Source organism: Rhinoderma darwinii, chromosome 13 (assembly GCF_050947455.1).
Source record: "Rhinoderma darwinii isolate aRhiDar2 chromosome 13, aRhiDar2.hap1, whole genome shotgun sequence".
NCBI classification, from domain to species: Eukaryota; Metazoa; Chordata; class Amphibia; order Anura; family Rhinodermatidae; genus Rhinoderma; species Rhinoderma darwinii.
The window spans coordinates 47,010,522-47,036,162 of NC_134699.1; the positions used below are offsets into that span (position 1 = coordinate 47,010,522).

At 43.8% G+C, this 25,641-nt stretch overlaps 2 protein-coding genes across 5 annotated transcripts; one reads left to right on the plus strand and one right to left on the minus strand.

The window, feature by feature from the left end:
* Positions 1-2,384: 2,384 nt before the first annotated feature.
* Positions 2,385-9,595, minus strand: METTL23 (methyltransferase 23, arginine). Of its 4 annotated transcripts, none has more exons than XM_075846361.1 (5): positions 9,513-9,595; positions 6,946-7,050; positions 5,803-6,040; positions 5,633-5,717; positions 2,385-3,435 (listed from the first exon to the last, which is right to left on the minus strand). In XM_075846361.1, exons 1-5 carry the CDS (start codon positions 9,513-9,515, stop codon positions 3,267-3,269), a joined length of 600 nt encoding a protein of 199 aa, XP_075702476.1. In that variant the 5' UTR covers positions 9,516-9,595; the 3' UTR covers positions 2,385-3,266. The 4 variants fall into 4 exon arrangements, with proteins under 4 accessions (XP_075702476.1, XP_075702475.1, XP_075702477.1 ...); XM_075846360.1 differs by lacking the exon at positions 9,513-9,595 and adding an exon at positions 9,140-9,296; XM_075846362.1 differs by lacking the exon at positions 9,513-9,595 and adding an exon at positions 8,993-9,093.
* JMJD6 (jumonji domain containing 6, arginine demethylase and lysine hydroxylase) lies at positions 9,587-25,431 on the plus strand. The gene is made up of 6 exons (XM_075846359.1): positions 9,587-9,813; positions 12,448-12,836; positions 13,246-13,532; positions 17,678-17,813; positions 19,943-20,081; positions 23,067-25,431. Exons 1-6 carry the CDS (start codon positions 9,685-9,687, stop codon positions 23,196-23,198), a joined length of 1,212 nt encoding a protein of 403 aa, XP_075702474.1. The 5' UTR covers positions 9,587-9,684; the 3' UTR covers positions 23,199-25,431.
* Positions 25,432-25,641: the final 210 nt, after the last annotated feature.

Here is a 25,641-nt window from a genome sequence, read left to right on the forward strand (position 1 = left end):
GGGAATTCTGGCCAAAAAAACGCACTAAATTGTGCCGTCTTTCAGCCGGAATGTCCGCTGCGGAAAGCTGCACAGAAAAACAAAAAGAATGCTTACCATGGCGACTCATCCCATGTGAGCGCTTCAGCCTGTGATTGACTGCAGCAGTCATGTGGGATGAAACATCATCCCAGGAGGTCAGCCTGGATGTAGAAACAGAATTCTGGGTAAATATAAGATTGTAAAATTTCTGCGCTTTGTGATGGAACTGCTGCTTTTTCACTGCAAAAAACACAACTATTTGTTGTGGGTTTTATCTCCCCATTGAATTCAATGGGGGGGGAAACTCAGCAAATAAGAGTTTACGCAAATACGCCGTGCTGCGGATTATAAAAAACCATACTGCAGGTCAATTTCTGAGCATTTTTCTTCACTCTGCCTTTACGCAGCGTGTGGATGAGATTTGTTTTTTCATCCACTTTGCTGCTACTGTATCAGGCATCATGCACACAGCCGTGCCCATAACCAGGGCCTGCGATTGTGGGCATGGCCGATGGCTGCAGCCTGCATTTTCTGCCTCTGCTTCCATACGGAGTACAACCAGTTCCTGACAGAAGATGTCGATCAGCTACTTAAAACTAAGCGCAATGATGAATATTGAGGGCCCAAATTTGCCGTTCTGTACCGGACATTATGTTCGAAGGCTTAGGGCCCAAAAGACAGAGAACCTTTCCCCTTCATGAGAGCATAAGTTATCAAGAGGGAATGGAAAAACCCAGATAGAACCGAGGGGTGTTCCTTAAGAGGAAATATCCATTTGATTTCTGCAGTGATTGGGATAATTCCCATAGACTTGATGGCCCAGTGGCAAAAAATATCTAGGAAGAGAACTTTTCCCTTTGAGGGTCTAGGTTCCTTTTCCGATCCCATGGATAGCAAGACAGATTATTACCTCAATGGCCTGGGAAGGGCTGTGCCCCTCCCTGCAATGCCTGAGCATTGTTGTCTCCCTAGTTCGTCCCTTCAAATGGTCGTCTAGTGTCTTCCAGTTCCCAGTGTTCCCGTTCCTACTACCTGTATCCCGCGCTATCTTGGTCAAGTGCCGAGTTGAGCGGAAGTCGTGCTGTGCTCCACGCCTAGTCCCAGCCGAGCCGGTCTTGCTACTGTCTGAGCTACCACAGGTACACTATAGACTGTGTCCTGTCGGCCAGCTGCCATACCGTCAAGGTGGTACAGCCCAGTGGCTCCACATACCCAATGTGACATTATATAAGAAACACAAGTTTGAACAGCACAATGAAAGAAAACGAATGCTGGTTCCTACCAACCCCAAATATATGTAGGCTTAGTCCCAGTTCACGAAGAACCTCCCTATTGTAAGTAGATTTAGCAGTAATGGATATTTATTTATATTTAGTGGCTCAGATGGCATTAGTGTTCGCAGTGTGCTGTATACATGTGCAGTCCCAGGCATTCTTTCATCTGCATACACGCTTTGTTTTATTTTTCCAGAATGTGCTGTTTCACCTTTTGTGTTATGTATTGCATATATGTGGGGTTAGGGACTGCCTCCATTTTTTCATTTTGCACTTCTATTTTGCCCTGGGTTATTTTAATTAGTTTAAGGCCTCGTGCACACTTCCGCCACAGTTTTCACGGCCGTTTGTGACGGATCCGTGTGCCCATTTTAGCAGCCCTGTGCACTCCATGTTTCCGTGCGCCGAGCATGGTACTGTCCAGGGTGCTGAAAGAGTTAATGGGCTGCACTGATCGGCGGTAACTCTTTCAGCACCCTGGACAGTACCATGCTCAGCGCATGGAAAATACAATTTTAATGTAATAAAAAATAAGTTCATACTTACATTCCTCCTGTCCGGCCTCCAGCGATGACGTTTCATCCATGTCACTGCTGCAGCCAATCACAGGCTGTAGTGGCGGTCACGCACGTCAGGATGATGTCAGAAGGCCGGCCTCCAGGGATGATGCTTCATCCCACGTGACCGCCTCTGCAGCCAATCACAGGCTGCAGCGTCAGAGGAAGGTCGGACTGGAGGAAGAAGAGAGACTCGTCACCAAGACAACGACCGGGTACGTATGAAATGCTTTTTATTTTTAATCAGCAGCCTCTTCTCTCTATCAGTGATTGATAGAGACAAGTGGCTGCCGATTAGTGTAATATTTCTGTAATGTTTTTCTGCCCGCCCGGCCGTTGCCTTTTTAAGCTGTGTGTGCCATGTAATAGGCTCTGCTGCACAGACCTTGTCACTTTGAACTATGTTTGTAGCCGCCTCCTCCTACGGACAGTATCAGAGCGGCTTGTGCTGTGTGAGCGCTCTCGCGAGATCAAACAATCTTGTCGTCCTTGTCTGCCTAGAGCTGAAGAAGCATGAGAGCGTACGCCCGCGTTCTGTTTTCATCTATTTCTTTAATACATATACATGGCAATTTTGGCCATCATTTGACTAGTATATGGCATATTTCAGCTTTTTCCCTTCTGCAGGCTAAATATATCATTGTCAGTTTTCCCTGAACTCAGCTCCAGTGATATGAGACTAGCTGCTATGATGTCTCCCATACACAGCACATACAGAGAATAGGAATCCTGCTCTACTACCTCTGTCTCTCACACACACACAGAAAAGTAGCAGCATGGAGGAATGAGCAGAGATGCTGTGAATCCAAAACTGGAGTGAGATAGTAGTACATTGCTAGAACCTGCAGTGTCTGTGCCTCTCACGCTCTCTCTCTCTGTCCGCGGCAGCTAACACTCCCCTCTCCATAGACTTCTATGGCCAGCAGCTGTAACCCGATTCCTCAGTGAAGCTGAAAATCCATCTTAATTACTAAGTAAAACCGAATTTTAAAAGCATCACTTCTGAATGTAACAGCCTTCTCCGTGACTGTTCTCCAAGTTATCCGGCAAACTTCACTATGATACCTAGCAGGCGACCCCTAATCTGGGCAGACTCCATGCCTCCTCCACCTGACACCAGTATGATGTTCTTGACCTGCGCATGTTTTGAAACTGGTTTACCTGCAAAAACCATGTGGACATTAACAAGCATATGAAAACCACCCCGATTTGTGGTAAAAACGCATATCGGCTTTGTTTTTGTTCGCGATGCGCGTCTTTACTGTAACGTTACTTGATTAAGGTATTTTATTGGTTGGTTCCGCTGTAACACCTCATCCATTTCAATGATATATTTTTTTATCACTGTACCTTCTTGTATAGATTTAAGAGGATTTCTTTAAAAGTCCATTTAAAAAGGTATTGGAGCTGATGGTCAGTTTGAGAGATCTCTATTCAATGTGATGATTATCATCTGAATACTGTGTCTTCCGGGAAGGTTTGATCCTGCCAGGCATTCTCTGTCACCATTAAACATCTTCAGAGGAATGTTGGAACATCTAAGATCCCATTTGTGGAGAAGAGCCTCGATTGACCAGTTGGCACTGAGGGGTAAACATTGATATTATTACATCTTTCTAAGAGGATACGGCTATTACATCTAGTACTGAGGTCAATGACAGAATACTCCTTAGGGGCCAGCCAGCTTCACAGGGGTTGTCTGTTGTCTAGTATAACCAACACCTTTAAAAACAAACCCTACATTAAACCAGAGCAGAGGTCTAAGTTAAAGAGGTTGTCATCTTGGGAGAACCCCAGTCAATTTTACCTATTAGGGTATGTGCACACACACTAATTACGTCCGTAATTGACGGACGTATTTCGGCCGCAAGTCCCGGACCGAACACAGTGCAGGGAGCCGGGCTCCTACCATCATACTTATGTACGATGCTAGGAGTCCCTGCCTCGCTGCAGGACAACTGTCCCGTACTGAAAACATGATTATATTACGGGACAGTTGTCCTGCAGCAAGGCAGGGACTCCTAGCGTCGTACATAAGTATGATGCTAGGAGCCCGGCTCCCTGCACTGTGTTCAGTCCGGGACTTGCGGCCGAAATACGTCCGTCAATTACGGACGTAATTAGTGTGTGTGCACATACCCTTAGAGTCGGGGGACCACCAAACCAGAAAGCCACTGCAAAGACTATATATTGTATGATAGCCCAATGACCTAAATGTGGACGTGCCAGCTGTAAACCAGTGAAAATGTCCGATTGTCTTTGGAGGCAACCTCTTTAAAGAGGACTTGCATTTCTCATAAAATAACAATTTTGGAGCATCTTTTCCTGGTACTCTGCATTGCATCGTTGCGCTGATATTTCTCCTGGAATAAATTTGCAGCTGGGTGTTACCATTCCTTTTGTCAAAAGGGTGTGCCCCTATACAGTCTCTGTCCTAGTGACAAGATGAGTACACCCGGTAGTCAGTTTATTCATAAATTTCTAGGAGGAATAACATAGGAATGGCACAATGAAGAGTTCTAAGAAAAGATGCTCCAAAATTGTTATTTTATGGGGAACACAAGTATTTACTAAAACAGACATGTCAAGAGAGGTGACGGGTCCTCTCAGTATTCTGGGGAACTGCGAGTATCCATTGTTTTCAACGAGCACTGAGTTATCGCTTCCTCGGCAGTAACAGCTGGTCGACTTTTCTCCTGGGGACCCTCAATATAGGAGTAGTCCAAAAAGCCCAACTACATTGAATGAGAAATATTTCATTTGCTCCCATGTTAAAATGAATTCAGATTTGTGAATGTCACTCTACTAAAACTTTCTCGCTTTTCCCAATTAAAAAAAGTCCCTGCACTTGCATTACTTATCTTGTAGTGATTGCGAGTTACTGCCTGTATTTTAATCAATTGTAAAGGCTCCCGGCATTCCCTGCTTGTTCAGGGTTTGTACAGAAGTTACTCTGGTCATTTGGATTCTGGGTTACTGTAGTGTTTACACCAGACACTACAGTAATCTGATGTAGGAAGAAATTACTCTCCCGCAGCAGTATGGGAGGTCAGCTAAGCAGTTACAGGTCTGTTGTCAAGCTTGCTGGCTTTTCCCAGTGACAGCAAGCAGAATTGTGAATGAAGCTCTGGAGTATAGGCTGTAACTTAGCCTCAATAGGTAAAGCAATGTTCTTACAAAGACAGGGCAGCATAAATATCTGACCCATCCACTTTAAAAGTCATTTCCATAAAAAAAAGTTATTCACTGCATAAAGAAAAATAACTCTCTAAAGCACTTTTGTGTTTCATTTCTGCACAGTTCTCCAGATCTCTGCTTGCTGTCAGTGAATTCAGAGACTGAAAAGCTGTACTGATGATGTACAAGCGACACAGGTGAATGGTCTTTGCGGTTTATCAGATCTCTCTTGAAGAGCATCTATATCAGCAGCACATAAACACACACACACATATACATACACACACACACATATATATATATATATATATATATATATACACACATACACACACACACACACACACACACACACACACACACACACATATATATGATATATCAAATCAGGTCTAACTTTTTTTTAGAAACAGTGACACACTTGTTTGGTACTGCAACAGACCCATTTACTTGAATAAAGCTGAGATGCAATACCAGAAACAGCCCATGGATAAGAGTGGTGCTGTTTCTAGAAAAGAAAGTTCTGACCGTTATGTTCAACCTTAGACAACCCCTTTAATTTCTACATCTGTTCAAATTGTTTTTTATCAGTACAAATGATACCTTCTGACTTGATAAGTTGTCCAGAATTCTGCGTTGGGGTTTTTCTCCATTATGAAATGAACAGTTACCAAGACATCTTCAAAATCTGCAACAACAAAAAAAACAAAAACTGAATAAAGCATATGTTTTCATACACAGTGAATTCCTGCGTTATTTGTGGACTACATTACCTTTTGGCTCGTAGAAAACATCAGATCCCAAAATAATGTCGATAGGGGGGAGGGTAAGCAGATCTGGCGATATCTCACCCCATGTCAGCCCCATGATTGCTACTTCCATGAGGTTATTGCGTGCACAACTCCTGGAACAGTTTTCTAAACACTGTGGCAGCGCAGCTGAATCCGATAGTATGACATTGGCACCACACTTAGCAGCCACTATGCCCGGGAGACTCACGCCTGCGCCAACCTATGACAACAAGACAGACGTTCTCAGATTAGACGAAGAAACATTAGACAGACGGCAGGTTCTGGGAACCTCCAAAAACATTTACCCCTTAGGCGATCACGTTTTATTGAAGTGGAGTTCCCCTTTAAGGTTAGCTTCATTTATTAATGAACATTATAGTGAAATATTGCAGGTTCCTACACGATCGGTATCCCAGCACTAAAATTTGAGCTCCATCTGGTCACTCATTTTGCGTATTTGGCTAATGCGATAGATTCGATGGCATGTTGTAATGAACAAGATCTTAAAAAGTCCCAAACGCACAATGTGTGATCTTCGTTTTTCGCCCGCAGCCATTGAGCGTCACCTGCAAAAAACGCCGCAAAATAATTCTCTGCCTCCCATTGATGTCAATGTGAGGTCAGAGACGTAAATGCCCGAAGCTAGGGCATGTCGCTTCTTTTTCCCGTGAGACGGTTTTTCCGCTCACGGGAAAAAAAACACTTTCGCCTCCCATTGAAATCAATGGGAACCATTTTCAGCCATTTTTTTACGCGTCTTCCGCGTCAAAAAAACTCAGTGTGAACTGGGCTGAGTTCACACAGAGTTTTTTTGCAGGCAGAAAATTCTGGCTCGAAATTCCGTTTGTCGCATTTTTCGCTCGCACCCATTGAGCACCACGGGCAAAAACGCAGTGAAATACGCTTCTCTGCCTCCCATTGATGTCAATGGGAGGTCAAAGGCGTAAACGCCCAAAGATAGGGCATGTCGCTTCTTTTTTCTTGCTCATGGGAAAAAAAAAAAGCCTCTGCCTCCCGTTGAAATCAATGGGATGCATGTTCGGACGTTTTTTGGTGCGTTTTCCTACGCGGTTTACGCGTCAAAAAACTCTGTGTGAACAGGGCCCAAATGAAAACAGAACTGACCTCCAGCACTCTCTTTCCGGTCATTGATTCTCGGTGATACCAGATGTACTGGGCAAGGACTGGTGCACATGGCCAAACATACATCCCATACTCGGAATCCAGCACCTGAAAGATAACAGCAGAACAGATACATATTATTCCAAATCTTATACCAAGTCCTGAATGTTCCGTGCTAGAGCTCGTCTCGTGTCTGCTAAACAAGGGATATGTATATGACCCCTTCCAGATGCCCCCTATAGGGTACGGTCACATGTCTGTTTTACTAAATACTTCGATTATTGAGAAAATAAGAATTTTATTCTTAAGAAATGTGCCGTGTTATTCCTGCTGGAAATGTATGAATAAATGACAACTGGTTGTTACCATTCCCCTTGTCACTGGGGCATGTCCCTACAGTCTGAACTGTCCACTCCGCGCTCACTGTGTCAGAGTGTGTAGAGACACAAACTATTGAGAAGGGGAATGGCAATTCTTAGATGCCAATTTAATTTATTCACACATTTCCAGGAGGAATAACAGAGGACCACAATGCAAAGTTCTAAGGCCGGGTTCCCACGTAGCGTAAACGCTGCGGAATTTCCGCAACGGAATTCTGTGCGGAAATTCCACAGCGTTTACAGTAGCAGCAAAGTGAATGAGATTTAGAAAATCTCACGCCCACGCTGCGGAAAAACAACGCAGCGTAAATGTTAATAACTTCACCTGCGGTGCAGAATTTAATTCTGCAACATGTCAATGTTTTGTTCATTTTTCATTCCAGGTTTTCCCCCATTAAATTCAATGGGGATGCAAAACCCGCAACAGAAAGCCAAGCGTTGCGACCCTTGAACGTAGTCACGGCGTTTACGCCGCAAAAATCGCAACGCCAGAAGGCAAATAAAAAATCATACTTACCCAGAACACCCTCGTTCTTCCTGCAGTCCGGTCTCCTCGGATGATGTTGCAACCCATGTGACCGCTGCAGCCAATCACAGGCTGCAGCGTCACATGGCCTGAAACGTCACCCAGGGAGGCCGGAGCGGACGTCAGAGGAGGGAGGGGGTAAGTATGAACGGCTTTCCTCCGCAGCGGAATTTCCGTCCGCAAAATCGCACCGATTTTTCGGACAGAATGCCCTGCGGGTTCCAGGTCAAACACGCTGCGTGGAACTACACCGATTCCTAGAACAAAGCGGAACATTATATGCAAAATGTGGCCATATAGGACATGTTCTATATTTTTGCGGTCCAGTCTCCCGGGCAATGCACCGACCGTGGAAACCATGGGCCCATAGAAATGAATGGGACCGCAATTCAACCGTAAATTTGCGGCCACAAAAGCACGTTTGTGTGCACGAGGCCTTAGATGCAGTTTTAAGTATAAAGAAAAGGCTGATGCGTCTCCTTTTTTTTGTGTCCACTTCTGTGTTTGGCTCAAAAAACGGAGCCAAAAACGGCATCAAACCTATGTGTGTGATCATGGCCTTAAAGGGAACCTGTCTGTAGGTTTGGAGCCACTGGAACAGCAGCATGTTATTATGCGGCTGGGGTTTAGTGTTCCAAAACGGCATACTTTACTAACTAGTCCCGAAACGTCTGTTTTTAAAGCATATTGTAACTTACGGAGGGGAGCCCAGCAGAATCGTGCCTATGCTTCCCCTTCATGGAAGTGTCCTCTGCTTCAAGAGCGCAATGCATATAGGCCCGATTCCGCTGGACATGTTACCCAGACTCCTCCCCGCAAGTTATAATTTACTTTACTAAGGCCTTGTTCACACAGAGCAGATTTTCTACAGATTTCGCATGCATCTTTTTAAGCTAAAACGAGAATTGGATCCAGGATAGCAGAACTTGAAGGCCTTACTTTATATATTTCTAATGTTTAGGTTCTGTTCCTTGTTTAAGCTTTAAAAACTACACACAAAATCTGCACAGTGTGAACAAGGCATTCCTGAAACTTCCGTTTTTATGTGGACAGGTAATGAACACTAAGGTCTCATGCACGCGCCTGTGCCCGTTCTCCTGAAAATAGCTCCGTAATTGTCGATATCGTGTGCACATACCCTTACCGATCATGGTACCGTATAGCACACTTCTCAGAGGCAATACATATGACATGGCTTCATATACAGCCCAGCACACACCGGGTTAACCCGCTGCCTGCATTCTCGCACGTACGCCATGGCGCCCCATGCGGCCAGTATAAGAACAAGCACCTCGGGGATGCGGAGCCGGAGATCTCTGCACTGCTCCGCTCCTCCGTCCCCCTCATCCTGCAGGAACACGTATTCCCGAGGCTCTCTCCTGCTTCTCTCATCAGAGGACATCGCCGTGTGCTACACGTGGACGCCATACTGTCGCGCTGTGATGGCGTAACTGACAGCGGAAGGATACGGCAGCCATTTTGGCAGAGGCGCCCAAACTTGTAATTCATTCGCTTTTACACAACGGATAGTTCTCGACATTTATTCGCCTCGTATAGAGTCAGGATTTTTGATCCTTTGAAATTAAATAACCGAAAGGTATATAAAAACTAAGCGGCATCTGTTAGTCAAACGCCCGCAAACGCGTACTATCAGATTAAGTTACCATTGCCCTTCTCAATATGGCCACTTAGTAAAGGCGGCGCGGCAAGAGTACGCGTTACTTCCTGTTTCCTTGTCAGCCAATAGGAATAGCTTTTGGGGAAAGTGGGCGGAGCGTGAGAGGTGCGGGGATATCGGTGCTCGGAGCCGCGGGAGACGTTGGCGGAGACCCCGGAATGAACCACAAGAGTAAAAAGCGAATCAAGGAGGCGAAGCGCAGCGCCCGTCCGGAGCTCAAGGACTCTCAGGACTGGAGTCGGCATAACTACGCCGAGGTGTACCGGCAGAACCCCAGCAGCGTGCAGGTGAGCGCTCTCCCGCCTTATCGTGTATTGCGACACTGCCCACAAGTGCCACTGCTACGTTTACTATGCCCTGCGCTTGGATTGGAGCGCGTGAAGGGCACCTGTAATGGTGACACCAGGTCTACTTACCTGTCTGCTGGTGCCAGTGCAGACTGCATACCCTCCAATATTTGAAGATGGAAAAATAGGTGCCCCACATTCACCCCGAGACACAGGGCTAAAGTCATGTGCCTACCGCAAATTGTTATGCAACCCTTCCTTTATTGTCCCATGCGTTTCTGGAAGTAAATGACTAGTGCCCCCACAACAGGGTGCGCCCCATAACTGTAGAAACTACAGTTCACTGACTTCTAGTGCCTATTGCGGCACACGGGAAAAATCAGAAGTCGCTGTAGGTGAGTATAAGATTATTTATTCAAATTACTAACCTTATTTTTTTTGTTTTGCAGGTTCCGTCGGACTCATTGGACTGTCATAGTTTTTTTTTTTTACTACTTAGAAGATCTACGTCCTTCTTCTTTTTTTTTTTTGTAAAATATTTAATCAGGATTGTGTGGGGGAGTTTTTATTTCAATAAAAATATTATCTTATGTCTCTGTTTTTTTTTTTTTTAATACTCTATTATCGCCTTAGTAATGGCAGTTTTCTGTTCGATGTCCATTATGGAGGCGGGGCTTAGTGTTGGCTAGTCAAAAAACTAGCAGTTGCCCCACATTATTACCCCGGTACCCACCGCCAGCAGGGGTATCGGGAAGAGCCCGGTACAATCCAGTACCTAACTATCTGCGGTGATGGTTGAGCACTGGGGCGGCCGCATGCTGGTATTATGAGGCTAGGAAGTGCCAAAATCCGTGGCCCTTCTCATCCTTGTAATGCTAGGCTGTGGCTGATTATGAAAAATGGGCGGGGGACACTCACGTCGGTTTTTTAAAAAAAATTGACAAACTACGTGCGGTCCCCCCTATTTTTCTTAACCAGCCAGATACAATAAAGCAGCCACAGCCTAGCATTACAAGGATGAGAAGGGCCACGGTGTTTGGCACTTCCCAGCCTCATAATACCAACATGTGGCCGCCCCAGTGCCCAACCATCACCGCAGATAGTTAGGTACTGGATTGTACCCGGCTCTTCCCGATACCCCTGGTGACTGAGGTAATGAGTTCTAGCCTTTTTGCTGGTTAACACTAAGCCCAGCCTTAGAAATGGATGCTGACAAACGGACAACTGTCCTTACTAAGGCGCTAATAAAGTATTAAAAAAACGGGCAAAAGAAAATGTTTTTATTGAAATAACTGCCAACAAAGTCCTCCTTTAACCATTTTATATGAAAAAAACAAACGTAGATCATCGAAGTAGTCCACTGAATCTGCCACGTCCAATAGGTCCAGCGGAATCTGCGAAAAGAATAGTTAGTAATGTGAAAAATACACAATCTTATACTCGCCTACAGCAGACGTCTGTCTTCTCCCCGGCACCACTATAGACACTAGACATCAATGAAAAATAATTCCCTTAGGCCCCATGCACGCAACCGTATTTTTCATCCGTAGTTACAGACCGTAATTATGGACCCATTATTTCTATCCGTTCGGAAGAAATGATCCGTACAATATAGAATATTTCCAATTCTTGTTCGTTCTTACAGCTCGGACTCCCCATAGAAGTCTATAGGAGCTTCTGTAATTACGGACGGCTACCGATGTGTACAAGTCCGTAATTACGCAAGCGTTGCTAGCCGGCGCCAGGTTGGTAAATGTTGCACTTTTCTTAGTTTTGTGGATCTGTATATACGGATGCAGTATGGACCGTATTTGCGGATAAGTTGCGGATGACTTCGGATCCATATTTACGGCCAGTATATACGGATGGATGAAAATACGGTCGTGTGCATGGGGCCTTAGGGCATGTTTACACGACGCTAAAAAAAACGTGAATGTTTTGAATACACTAGCGTTTCTTGTGGAGCACCTTTTTAAAATACGGGCATTTTTTGTGTTTGGGCGTTTTTTTGGCGCATAATTAGGACTCCTGTGTTTTACGTGCTAAAGAATTGACTCGACACTTGGGAAGTTTAATCAAGTGTTTTGACGTGTAAAACAGAAGACACCTGACCTGTAGAGGTCATCAGTAGATCATCGGTGCGGGTCCGACAACCAGACCCCGCACCGTTAAGCCGCTCCAGCTATCTCTGGGCACCGGATGTTATGGCCCATTATGCTAGTGTGGTGGGGGCCCCAGATGAATCTGTGCTCCGGGTGCAGGAGAACCTAGCTACGCCTCTGTAGAAGGGGCCGTGGTGCTTGGACCCTTTGACTGCAGTACCTGACATGTATGTGTGGCAGTGTCTGGTACTGCAGCTCAGGCTCATTCTGTACCAGACATATCCACATGGACTAGAGTTGTTCTGTGTCCATTACCTATGTGATGGGGCTATGACCCTCCAGCAAGCTATGGATTGTGTAAAATTAAACGGACAAAATAAGGAGGGAATGTTTACAAGTTTAGATACATGACAAAATGTTCAGTAAACTTCCTTTAGTTCAGCATCTGACGGTCTGGAAACCCCAATGGTCTAGAACACTTATTGTTGAGATCTTGCTATAGCTCATGTATTCCCTCCGTTTGTTTTCCTAGGATAATGTAGAGCGCGTGGATGCCCTGCACCTCACCACAGAAGAATTCATTGAGCGCTATGAGAAACCTTACAAGCCGGTAGTGATTCACAATGGCACAATAGATTGGCCCGCTCAAGAGAAATGGAACCTAGAGAGACTCAAGCGCAAGTACCGCAACCAGAAGTTCAAGTGCGGAGAAGACAATGATGGTTATTCTGTGAAGATGAAGATGAAATATTACATTGAGTACATGGAAGGGACCCGGGATGACAGTCCCTTGTACATCTTTGATAGCAGCTATGGGGAGCATCCGAAAAGAGGGAAATTGCTGGAAGATTATGACGTTCCAAAATATTTTCGAGATGACCTTTTTCAGTTTGCAGGAGAGAAGCGGCGACCACCATACAGGTATGGGGTCACTATTGGTAAACACTGGGACTCTTGTATAAAGTGTCCTTGTCACCCAAAGCAACCAATCAGGCTTGATCTCTGGTACATGTTGTCCACTACAACTCCAAGTATTCTCTGGCAGCCTAATATTGGTGAAGAATCCTTTTCAGAGTGAAAATAAGACAGGTTGACTTTTTCCTGTTCCGGGTTGACTTCTCCTAAGACAGGTGCTCTGGAGGTGTCCCTATGAGCCGCTCTTTGTCCCTTTTGGGGGCATATGAAACAAAAAATGTGGTCCTGTTGGATAAAGTGCTGTTATGGGGAAAATAAAGCAGCCATGTTTTACTAATCCTGGACCACCTATTTTTTTGTATTTTATTTTTGTGATTGGTTATTAAAACGTACTTGTGCTTTTGTCTCACTACAGATGGTTTGTGATGGGGCCGCCTCGCTCTGGAACAGGGATTCACATTGATCCATTAGGGACCAGTGCATGGAATGCGCTGGTCCATGGACACAAGCGCTGGTGCCTCTTTCCCACCAATACTCCACGTGAGCTAATCAAAGTGACCCGAGAAGAAGGAGGTAACCAGCAGGATGAGGCCATCACTTGGTTTAATGTTATCTATCCCCGTACACTGCTGCCCACTTGGCCTGCTGAGTTTAAGCCATTAGAGATCTTGCAGAAGCCTGGAGAAACTGTGTTTGTACCAGGTAAATAAATAAATACATTTTTTCCAATACCTACAGATGTAGCAGGGTTGAGTTGTTTGATGCAGGAGATCAGAGTTTGTCATTTGATACAACGAAGGCCCCATGCACACGAACGTGCTTTTGCGGACGCAAATCCACGGGAGAATTGCAGCCCCATTCATTCTTATGGAGCCCGGACCGCAGAAAGAACGAGCATGTCTTATTATGGCCGTCTTCTGCAGTCCGGGCTCATTGAAAATAATGGCCGCGGCCATGTGCAGGGCCCGCAAATTTGCTCGCGGCTGACAGTCCTCTGCCAGCCGACCAGAAAATCACGGCCGTGCATGAGGCCTTATTGATAACCTGATATGTTATCAGTGGTTTTGGCAGGTTTATCATAGTATATGAAAGAAACTATTAAGCTACAAATTGAGCTCTGCTACATCTGTCACTTGGTGGTTACAAGGAAAGGATCTGTTTATTTTGTTTCTTACACTTTGTTTCAATTCCTCGACCGTTTCATAAATGTTTGCTGTCGGTGAACGAAAATTTGTGCTGATGTATATTGCTCGCCGTAGACATGATGGATTTTCAGCCTATAGATCAAAACAGACATTGAAAATGCTGAAATATTGATGCTACTATTTTGGTGTACATGAAAGGTTTTGATCACTTTCTATTCCATTTTTTTGTGGCGGATTAGGTGACCAAATAATAGAGATTCTGGCACTTACATTTTTTTTTTTTCTACGGCGTTCACCGTGCGGGTTAAATAATAATATATTGCAATAGTTCAGACTTTTACGGACGCGGCGATACCAATTATGTTTATTTTTTTTACAATGCTTTAGGGGAGAATTGGAAAAGGTTTTTTTTTTGGGACTTTTAATTTCATTATTTTTTTTTTTTTACATAAACAACTTTATTTTTACTAATTTTTTTATTAGTCCCCCTAGGGGTTTTCAACCAGCGATCGTTAAATCGCTTGCACTATATACTGCAATACTAATGTATTGCAGTATATCGTCTTTCTGACCGGCTTCTATTAAACTGTCAGACGCAGGGCTTAATAGGAGCAAAAAGATTGCAGAACTGGGGGGTCTTCATTAGGACCACAGGCTGCCATAGCAACCATCGCCATTGCGGGGGAGGCGCGATGAGCTGCTAGAGGGGGTCGCCCACCTCTTTCTAAAGTTTTAAATGCCGCGGTCGCTATTGTTCCCGCTCGTTACTGTGAAGTGTCGGCTGTAGCTACAGACGACATTCGCATTGTATGGAGCGGGTTCACTCTGTCAGCCCGCTCCATACTTCCCCCTACCCGGCTATGACTTAGCCATACGTCAAATGTTGGGTAGTGGTTAAATACAGGATGTACAGCCAACAGTTTATATAATACTTTTGCCGATTTGGTGCGTCAGAATCTCTTCCCTGATCAGCTTGCACCAGTTTGACCAACAGGGCACTTGCAGTAGGCTGAAAACAGTGGCAGCTTCACAACTGCCATAAGGCTATATACGTTTTAACAGCCGATGCCCCATGCAGTTGTCACGTTTATAAACGTCGGCAGCCTGGAACTGGGTTTAATGAGTGCAGTGCTGCTTTAATATGAGCAGCGCTGCACTCTTGTCTGCCGGGGCTTTAAGAGCCCCGGATTATCCCCCCCACTGTAGATAGCACCACACACAACCCCCGCAAAACATCCTGTAGATAGCGCTCTGGTCGCGGATTCCCCTCCTAGTGGGAGCACCTGACGTCTCAACATCCCCGCTGTAAATAGTGCCCCCCCCATTTAGATAGCAACCCCCCCCCATGTAGATACCATCGAATCCCCGTGTAGCACCACCTAAACCCCCACTAGGAGCAGAATCCCCGGTGTCAGATCGTTCTGTGCCGGGGATTCCGCTTCTAGAGAGAGCCCCTGACTTCACTGTCCACCGTCAGGGGCTCTCTCTAGGAATGACCGCCCGACGCTCCGACCGGGGATTCCGCTACTGGAGAAGCCACTGGCATCACTATCCATATATGGAAAGTGATGTCAGTGGCTACTCCTGGAGCGGCATCCCCGGCCACAGAGATATCAGGGGCTCCCCCCAGGAGCGGAATCCCCAGCCAGAGGGTTTCCGCTTCTACGGTGGTTCTATCTACAGCAAGGGGGTGCTATTTGCAGGGGGTGGTGCTATCTACACGGGGTCTAGTGCAGTCTACAGTGGTGCTATATATAGGGGGTGGGGCTCACTATCTACATGGGCACTGTGGAATTATATGGCCACTACCTACAGCGGACACTGGCGATATCTACATGGGCACTGTGTGTGGCACTATTTACAGTGGGCACTGGCACTATCTACAGTGGGCAATGTGGCACTATCTACAGTGTTATTGCGTCAATATCTACATGGGCAGTGTGTTGTTTTCAGGTGACTGGGACAAAAAAAACCCTAACATAAAATTCATCCATTTTTTTTAACGCCCATGAAAAACGGATGGCAAATGGCGGTGAAAACGGTCAGACGATCGGGAAATGGATTAAAATTTTGAGACACATTGATGCAAAACAGCCATGAAAAACTGATTGTTAACTGCCCTTTTTTTCACGTCGTGTGTATATTTCTAGCCCTCTTCACTCTCCCATCACAGTGATCCAGGGTGACAGAGAGAAGTCGTCTAATTGTTACAGAGCTCTACAGTGTATATCTATATACATATAATATATATAAAAAATTATTTCTATAGTCCACAAATGTAAAATCTATCTTTGTAATCTAATTTTTTTTTTTTTTTTTTTTTTTTTATGGGATTCACTTAGCACTCATGCACACGACCGTAGTGGTGTGCGCGGCTGTGATTTGCAGCTCGGCTGGGGGTGGAGTGTCGCCTGCGGGCCACCCGCAAATCGCGGGCCGTTCACATGGCCATGTGCGTTCAGCCACTCCTTTTTGTACATGTGAACATATCCTTAGATCAACATCCTATATAGAACTGTGCACTCAAAATACAAAATATAGACGTCTAATGAGAATAGATCTGTCAATAGCAGCTTGTTGACAGTTTCCAATTAGCAACAGTTTTCCTTGCAAATGCTAAATCAGAAACCAAAGCAATAATAAAGATATATTACAATGACTTGGTTTTAAATTTGTTTTAAGGAGGCTCTGTCACCAGATTTTGCAACCCCTATCTGCTATTGCAGCAGATCGGCGCTGCAATGTAGATTACAGTAACGTTTTTATTTTTAAAAAACGAGCATTTTTGGCCAAGTTATGACCATTTTTGTAGTTATGCAAATGAGGCTTGCAAAAGTCCAAGTGGGTGTGTTTAAAAGTAAAAGTACAACTGGGCGTGTATTATGTGCGTACATCGGGGCGTTTTTAATACTTTCACTAGCTGGGCGTTCTGACGAGAAGTATCATCCACTTCTCTTCAGAACGCCCAGCTTCTGCCAGATCACGCTGTGACGTCACTCACAGGTCCTGCATCGTGTCAGACGAGCGAGGACACATCGGCACCAGAGGGAGGCTACAGTTGATTCTGCAGCAGCATCAGCGTTTGCAGGTAAGTAGCTACATCGACTTACCTGCTAACGCTGATGCTGCTGCAGAATCAACTGTAGCCTCTGGTGCCGATGTGGCCGTCACGATGCAGGACCTGTGAGTGACGTCACAGATCTGCACTGTCAGATGCTGGGCGTTCTGAAGAGAAGAGGATGTTACTTCTCATCAGAGCGCCCAGCTAGTGAAAGTATTAAAAACGCCCCGATGTACGCACATAATACACGCCCACTTGGACTTTTACTTTTAAACACACCCACTTGGACTTTTGCAAGCCTCATTTGCATAACTACAAAAATGGTCATAACTTGGCCAAAAATGCTCGTTTTTAAAAATAAAAATGTTACTGTAATCTACATTGCAGCGCCGATCTGCTGCAATAGCAGATAGGGGCTGCAAAATCTGGTGACAGAGCCTCTTTAAGAATGTTAAAGTATATTTTTTTTTACAAGGTATCACTACCATGTTATGTAATGTATTATTGGCACACAAAAATGTATGTAGTAGTAAATTGGTCCACCTCCTGCCATGTTACCAGCCTCATAGACACATTAAATAAGGCTGTCGTATCATTGAGTCCAGTGAAGTGCTGAAAAATATACCATTATGTTCCCACAGGTGGTTGGTGGCACGTTGTACTGAACATAGACACTGCTATCGCTATTACACAAAACTTCGCCAGTTGCACCAACTTTCCGGTGGTTTGGCACAAGACTGTGAGGGGGAGACCGAAGCTATCCAGAAAGTGGTATAGGTGAGGAGCAGTAATGGTAAATAATATTGGACATGGGAGGGTTATGGTCTCTACTGTGGAGACTCCTATGGGTAATTGTGGGGGAGGGGGGGGGTCAGTGTTTTCCCTCCTAGAATACATCTCCACTCTAACATAGCCTTTCTTCTAAGTCCGAGAAGCTTATGTGGTATCTTCGAGTTTTGAGTCCTTTTGATCAGCAGCGCCAGCAATGAGAAGCATCCACTGATCTGATACAAGAGTTTAGCACCTCAATTATTACGTTTTTCCAAAGTTAACTTCCCTCTTCTAATAATGAGTTTTTAACATGACTTGGATTTACAAGTACGAAACCTTTCCAAGCATCTGCTGCAGCGGGAAGAGTAGAAAATAATTATTTGCCCTGTAATTAGCGATTTTGCCACCTTCATTCCATGGCATCAGGTACCAGAAGTGCTGGTAATGTACGTGTATATTTGCCACAAACACTTCAACACTATTACTAATGGAGAAATCTGGATTTCACTGAAGTTTCCTATTAAATTCCATATTTTTCATACATATAATTCGCTATATTCCTCATCTCCGCCCGCTATTCTCCTGAATGCTGCGATCAAAGCTGACCGCAGCATTCAGGGGAAAATGAGAACGGGAGATGCCCTTTGGATTGCGTCACAGGAATTCCCTCGAGGGACATACCATATATGGGCAGACAGCCCAGGGTCCATTGAAGTACCCCAGGACTGTCTGACCATATTTCCTGTTAGGGCATACTTAGGTACGTCCTAATAACTGCCTGTGTACTATCCGTACACAGGCTAATGTACTGGCATATAGATATATGCCAGTACATTAAAGTTGACTTTTATTTTTTTTACTTTTTTTATTTTTAATGTTAAGTAAAAAAGAAAACACACATTACAATAAAAATGTAAATAAGTATCGATATATAAAATATACACACATTCGGTATTGTCGCGAACGTAATAACACATTTACAGCGTCATTCATGTTTACGTTGTTATAAAATAAAAAAAACTGCTTTCTTTCACTTCATAATGTGAGGCACGTGGTGTGATGAATTTTGAACCTCCATGTGCACCACATTAATAGTTATTAACCCCATCATGTACCTCACACATTAACCCAATGTTGTCCATTATGACTGAGGAACATGATGGGGTTAATTACTGTTAATGTGAGGCACGCGGAGGTTCAAAATTCATCACACCTCGTGCCTCACATCAGAAAACTGAAGAACTTTTTTTTTTTATGGTTTGCAAAAATATCGTTTTGGTATCGAGTATCGCAATACTACTCGAAGTATCGGTATCGAAGTCCAAATTCTGGTATCGTGACATCCCTAGACTGCCCTACTGTTGGCGAACAGGCAGAATCACGCAATTTAAATTGCTTATGTAGGAAGTCCCATAACCAAAAATATGTTCTGAAGTAAGCGATCTTAGTTGCATGATCTCTCTAATAAGAATTTCCCATGTAGCTTAGGCCAGGTGTGTAACTAGTTTAGTGTTCCTCAGTTCTGCTCATCTTCGTAGTTCCTTCTTGTAAGGCGTGTTCGGTCCGTGATATACGGACCGTATGCCGGCAGTAATTCCCGGACCGAACACCGTGCAGGGAGAAACGCTACTAGCATCATAGTTATGTACGATGCCAGGAGTCGCTGCCTCCCTCGGGAAAACTCTCCCGTACTGTCATCATGTTTTCAGTACGGGACAGTACTCCGGCGGAGATGCAGCGACTCCTAGCGTCGTACATAACTATGATGCTAGGAGCTCGGCTCCCTGCACTGTGTTCGGTCCGGGAAATACGGCCGACATGCGGCTCGTATATCACGGACCCAACACGGTCGTGTGAATAAGGCCTAAAGGGAAGATGGGGCTGCAGTAATATTAGCTGCGTGGCTACTCTCTGATAGCATCATGACTGGGTTTAAACTATCGGTGACTGCAAGGAATCTGGGTGTCTAGTTTCAGCGCTTAGGTTGCTGCATATATGGGGTCACTAGGAGATATTGAAACAGCTGAGTGAATGTGAGTCTATATTAGAAAACCCGCTTTGTAGAACCCCATGAAATTCTGCTATAAAGTTTGGTTTTCTGTTGCATTAGACTTCTTTGTATCTTTCCTTTCTAGAATCTTGAAGCAGGAGCGTCCTGAGCTGGCGGCACTGGCTGATACAGTGGACTTGCAGGAATCGACCGGTATTGCATCTGACTCTTCGAGTGACTCGTCCAGCTCGTCGTCCTCCAGCTCCTCAGAATCTGGATCTGAGGTAAGGTTATAGAAGTGCACTCATAAGTAGCTGGAGTAGATTGCGGTTACTTGGCAGCCCATGGTAATAAGTATTAGCAGACTTGATGTCTCTACAAGTCCGTTTGTAGCAGTGGGTTGATTTGTTGTGACAGATCTCCAGTAAAGCTAAATCCTGCATCTAAAAACTGCAACATGCGGAAGTAATATGATTAGTCGTTTCCGCACAAAGCTTGTAGCTACAATATACATTTCATACATCTGTGGGTTTGTGTTTTAAGGAATGTTCATGCCACGATGTCCGTTTAAAACCAAAAATGACTACAAATGTAAGTACATGGCTTTTCCCTCATCATCTTCCATCTGTTACCTGTGTAGGAGACCAAGGTAGCCCAGAACGTCTCGTCTGTCTGCCTCTTTTTAAATACTCTATTCAGGATTTCTGAGTTAAAGGGGTTTTCTTATTACAAACCTTGGTGGCATATCACTGGATCTTATTTTACACTTTATTTTTATGGTTCATAATTGCGTGAAGGCGCCCGCGATAGTAATGCGCTGTGTAGCGTTTTTACAATGTGTAATGTGTCTACTTTTATAAAATGTACGGGTTTGGAGCTATAATAATATTTTAAATTTTTACAAGAAAAAACACCCCAACATTTGAGAAGCAATTTCTCCCGATTACGGCAATACCCCATACGTGATGATAAACTGTGCTGGTTGGCGATTCGGCAGGGCTCAGAAAAGCAGGAGTGCTATTTGGCATGTAGATTTTGCTGGATTAGTTTCTGGGTGCCATGTCGCATTTGCAGAGCTCCTGATGTACCAGTACAGGAGAAACCCTTTAAAAGTGACCCCATTTTGGAAACTAGACCCCTTGAGTAATTCATTGTAGTTTTTGTGGGGTGCATGCGACTTTTTGATCAGCTTTTATTCTATTTTTTTTTTATTTTTTAAGAGGTGTGGTGACTAAAAAAACTGCAATTCTACTATAGTGTTTTTATTCCTTTTTTTTTTTTTTTTTTTTTTTTTTACTGCGTGCGCTATAAATGACATTCACTTTATTCTGCGGTGCGATACCATGTTTATAGTTTTTTTTATGACGTTGGCACAATAAAATACTTTTTATAAAAAATTATTTACTTTAGTGTGTCCTTATTCTAAGAGGCAGAACTTTTTTAATTTTTCGATCAGGAAAGCCGCGCGAGGACTTTTTTTTTTGCGTGACTAACTCTAGTTTTGATCAGTACCAATTTTGGTACATTCAACTTTTTGATCTCTTTTTATTCAGTTTTTTGGCAGGTGAAGTGACCAAAAAATCCCTCTGCAGTCAGCCCTGGGGACCTACAAAGGACCCCAGGGCTATCTGTTCCGTTTGCCTGCTGTTTGGGCACACTATGTGCTGCCCGATCATCATAGTGACACAGTGTAATGTATTAGTATACAGGAGTATGCTAATACATTACAAGTAAAACAAAAAAAGTTACAAATAAAGTTAGCCCTTGATGGGATTTAAAAAAAAAAAAAGTAACAAAAATAAATAAATAAACAAAAGTCCCAAAAAGTAATTATTTTGCATAAAGTAAATTTTTATTGCCCCCTACACTAAATAAAAACAAAAAACCTACACATATTATGTATCTACACGACCGTAATAACCTGAAGAATTAATCTAATGGGTTATTTAGCGTGAAACGTGAATGGAATAAACAAGAAAAACTATGTCGAGAATCGCTTTTTCCTATATTCACGCCGTAAATTATTATTATTCCCCCCCCCCCCCCAATACTATTTCTCTTGCATAAAACAAGGCCACATCAATGAAAAAATAAAAAAAAGTTATGGCTGCTGAAAAGCAGAGAGGCAAAAACAGAAAAATTTAGCTGGTCATTAAGGTCTTTTCAGGCCCGGCCACTAAGGGGTTAAAGAGGCTCTGTCACCAGATTTTGCAACCCCTATCTCCTATTGCAGCAGATCGGCGCTGCAATGTAGATTACAGTAACGTTTTTATTTTTAAAAAACGAGCATTTTTGGCCAAGTTATGACCATTTTTGTAGTTATGCAAATGAGGCTTGCAAAAGTCCAAGTGGGCGTGTTTAAAAGTAAAAGTCCAACTGGGCGTGTATTATGTGCGTACATCGGGGCGTGTTTACTACTTTTACTAGCTGGGCGTTCTGATGAGAAGTATCATCCACTTCTCTTCACAACGCCCAGCTTCTGGCAGTGCAGACACAGCCGTGTTCTCAAGAGATCACGCTGTGACGTCACTCACAGGTCCTGCATCGTGTCAGACGAGCGAGGACACATCAGCACCAGAGGCTACAGATGATTCTGCAGCAGCATCAGCGTTTGCAGGTAAGTCGATGTAGCTACTTACCTGCAAATGCTGATGCTGCTGCAGAATCAACTGTAGCCTCTGGTGCCGACACGATGCAGGACCTGTGAGTGACGTCACAGATCTGCACTGCCAGAAGCTGGGCGTTGTGAAGAGAAGTGGATGACACTTCTATACACAACGCCCAGCTAGTAAAAGTAGTAAACACGCCCAGATGTAACGCACATAATACACGCCCACTTGGACTTTTACTTTTCAACACGCCCAGTTGTACTTTTGCAAGCCTCATTTGCATAAATACGAAAATGGTCATAACTTGGCCAAAAATGCTTGTTTTTTAAAAATAAAAACGTTACTGTAATCTACATTGCAGCGCCGATCTGCTGCAATAGCAGATAGGGGTTGCAAAATCTGGTGACAGAGCCTCTTTAAGTAATTGCAGTAATTCCTTATTCACGTCAATTACCGGATTCCCTATCTTTTTGTAGTTCCATATTGGAGATTTTCTGTAAACACATTCCTCTATTATACAAGCAAATGTTCTCTCTAAGACGAGGCGAGAACACAGACCTTTGTTCGTGTCATTTTTGCACATTAGTGGATGAGTTCTTTACATGTTCTCATTGAAATGTTCATAGGCTTGTCTCATATTCCCCTGTATTCTGCACACAGGACGACTCCAGCTCTGGAGCGGAGACTATGTCGCACCGAAAGAAGAAGAGGAGAACGTGCAGTGGAATGGGCAACGGAGACAGCACCACACAGGATGACTGTGTGAGCAAAGAGCGGAGCTCCTCCAGGTGACATCGGTGTCACACTCCTCCAACCAGAGACAGAAATGACTCCTACACACCATCTCAAAGGGACGGTTTCTTTGTTCTGATTTCCCTTAACTGCTGCTCGGAATCTGCAGAACAAGCCGCGTGCCACCGTTTTATATAATACATCGCACACACAGAGACATTACTAGTATGAATAATGGTGGAAAAGACCCAAATGGCCTTTACTGGATGAACAATGACATCAATGCTTCTTCTTGAGAAAATATCTGCATTGAGCGTGCTCAGAATTACAGGCTTTCATTTAAAGTAGAAGTTGATGGATTTCACAATGTCCATTTTCTGGGTGACTTCCGATGCGGAGTTCAGTGTCTGGTTTAACTCGAGCTCCTGCAGCAAATGAGGTCTGTGCAGGTTGTCGCTACCACTCGGCCGATCTCATTTACCTTTACACGGCACACTGGTTTAGAAGGGCATCTTTTCAGGTGTTTTCAACTCCATTTTAAAGTCCTATACAAAAGTACAGCAACCCCTTGACGTCCTAGAGCTCTGGCATAGTCACCCACTGATTGCAGCTAACGTTGCTAGGCAACAACCGTAAAACAAAAATTGGACACTGGCAATCAAATGGTATGCTTAAACAAATTATTTATTAGGGTGTCTGATAGACCCCTGAATATATAGCTACCATGAGAACCTGTTCCATTTTATTGGGTGTTGTTCTTTTTTTTTTGTTTTTTTTAAGCGGCATCCATTTCTAGGACCGTATATGCAGTTTCGATTTCGCCAATAATTCTTTTCCTGTCCCTGGTCTTTAGGATGGATTGTAAGACCTTACCCTATGCAATCCCCATGCCTTAATGTCCCTATAGGTGATAATTCTTCAGATGTAATACTATTGAATGGTCTCCCTGGGCTACGCCTTGTTTGGGATCAAGTTGAAGCAACACTGTGAAATGTATTTCCCCTTTATAGACTTTGTCAGTCATTAGGGTCACGTCGGTAATGATCCATATGCTGGGACTCCTAAAGATATAAAGAACAAATGACTCTCGGCAGTGACTTTAATGGGAAGAGCTTTCAGCGGAGAGGAGGTTTTGCACTTGTCGGTCTTTTAAAATCCGTACCAGAGCCAGTCCAGTCTCGATGTTCCAGCTCATGGACCTCCACTGATCCGACCTGTATGAGGATTTCCAGTTACAATTATTTCATCATAGAACCTTGCGGTTGCATCGGGCTAAACCCCTTTGGGAATCCTTTATTGCTCATTATAAGGCGATTACGTATTGGCAAACATATTCTTGGTTTGAAGAATTCATGGTGTAATTCTGTCTGTATGTTGGCGAAATAGATTTGCATTTTTATTTTGGAATTTAAAGATATTTTGATATTTTCCTTTATTCAATTTGTTAGTAAAATTTTTAGATGTCGCTCCATTGCTTGAGTTTGCATGTAATTGTTTTTACTCCATTGCCTCCGGCATTAGAATTCACAGAAACACGCAGTCTTGTGTGGCCAATCTATGCCAGAAGTATCTACGAGTTTAGACCAATGTCATATGGTGTGTAATGTTCCCTAGAGATCCCTGAGGACTCTCTATCTAGTTACCTAAATTCATCGTCTGCCTTGTCAGAGGGTGAATAATAGTAGAACAAAAAAAAAAAACAGCGCCAGTCTAGTCTATGGGCCGCGCCTGGTATTGCAGCTGAGCCCCATTCATTTGAATGGGGCTCGGCTTTAAACCATATTCAGCCCATGGACAAATATGCTGTGTCATATAATCAAGAGTGAGCTGGTCTATAGATCTGGCTCAGCACTTGATATGGATAATGTATCTTTTAATATATAGTTAACCCTTTACTTGTTGGACAGTCGAGACAGGACTATAAACACCTCTTACGCTTGGCAGTCAGTCGATTTTCATTCTCTGGCGGCAGCTTTGAAGTGATTTAATTAACATTTTCCCTAGAAATCTAGAACATTAAAAATACAACCGAAACCTACTACCCTTCAGGAGTGAGGAATGAAAAAATAATTTTGCTGTGATCACATAGTCCCAGAGATTTCCCTGAGCAAATGATCCCCTTCTAAATGAACCTCAGCCGCGGGTGTCTTCATTAATTATATTAACATATGAGAAATGTGTATGTTTTAACTACAGTCTGTGATCACGGTTAATTTAAACTTCCTTCCCTTTAATTTGTATTTCGTTTTTTAGTAATGTTTTCTAACAAAAAATAAAATTGAGTTTAAATCTATGTAATCTGTATGCCTTTTTTTATTTTTTTTTTGTCCAGGGGGTGGTGGGTGGGAGTTGCAAATGTATGGTTATATAGTTTGAAAAGGAAGACCCCATTGAAAATGTCCATTAACCCCTTCCCGCCACAGACACTTTTGGACTTCCTTTCAGCCCCATTTTTCAAATCTGACATGTCACTTTATGTGGTAATAACTTTGGAGTGCTTTCA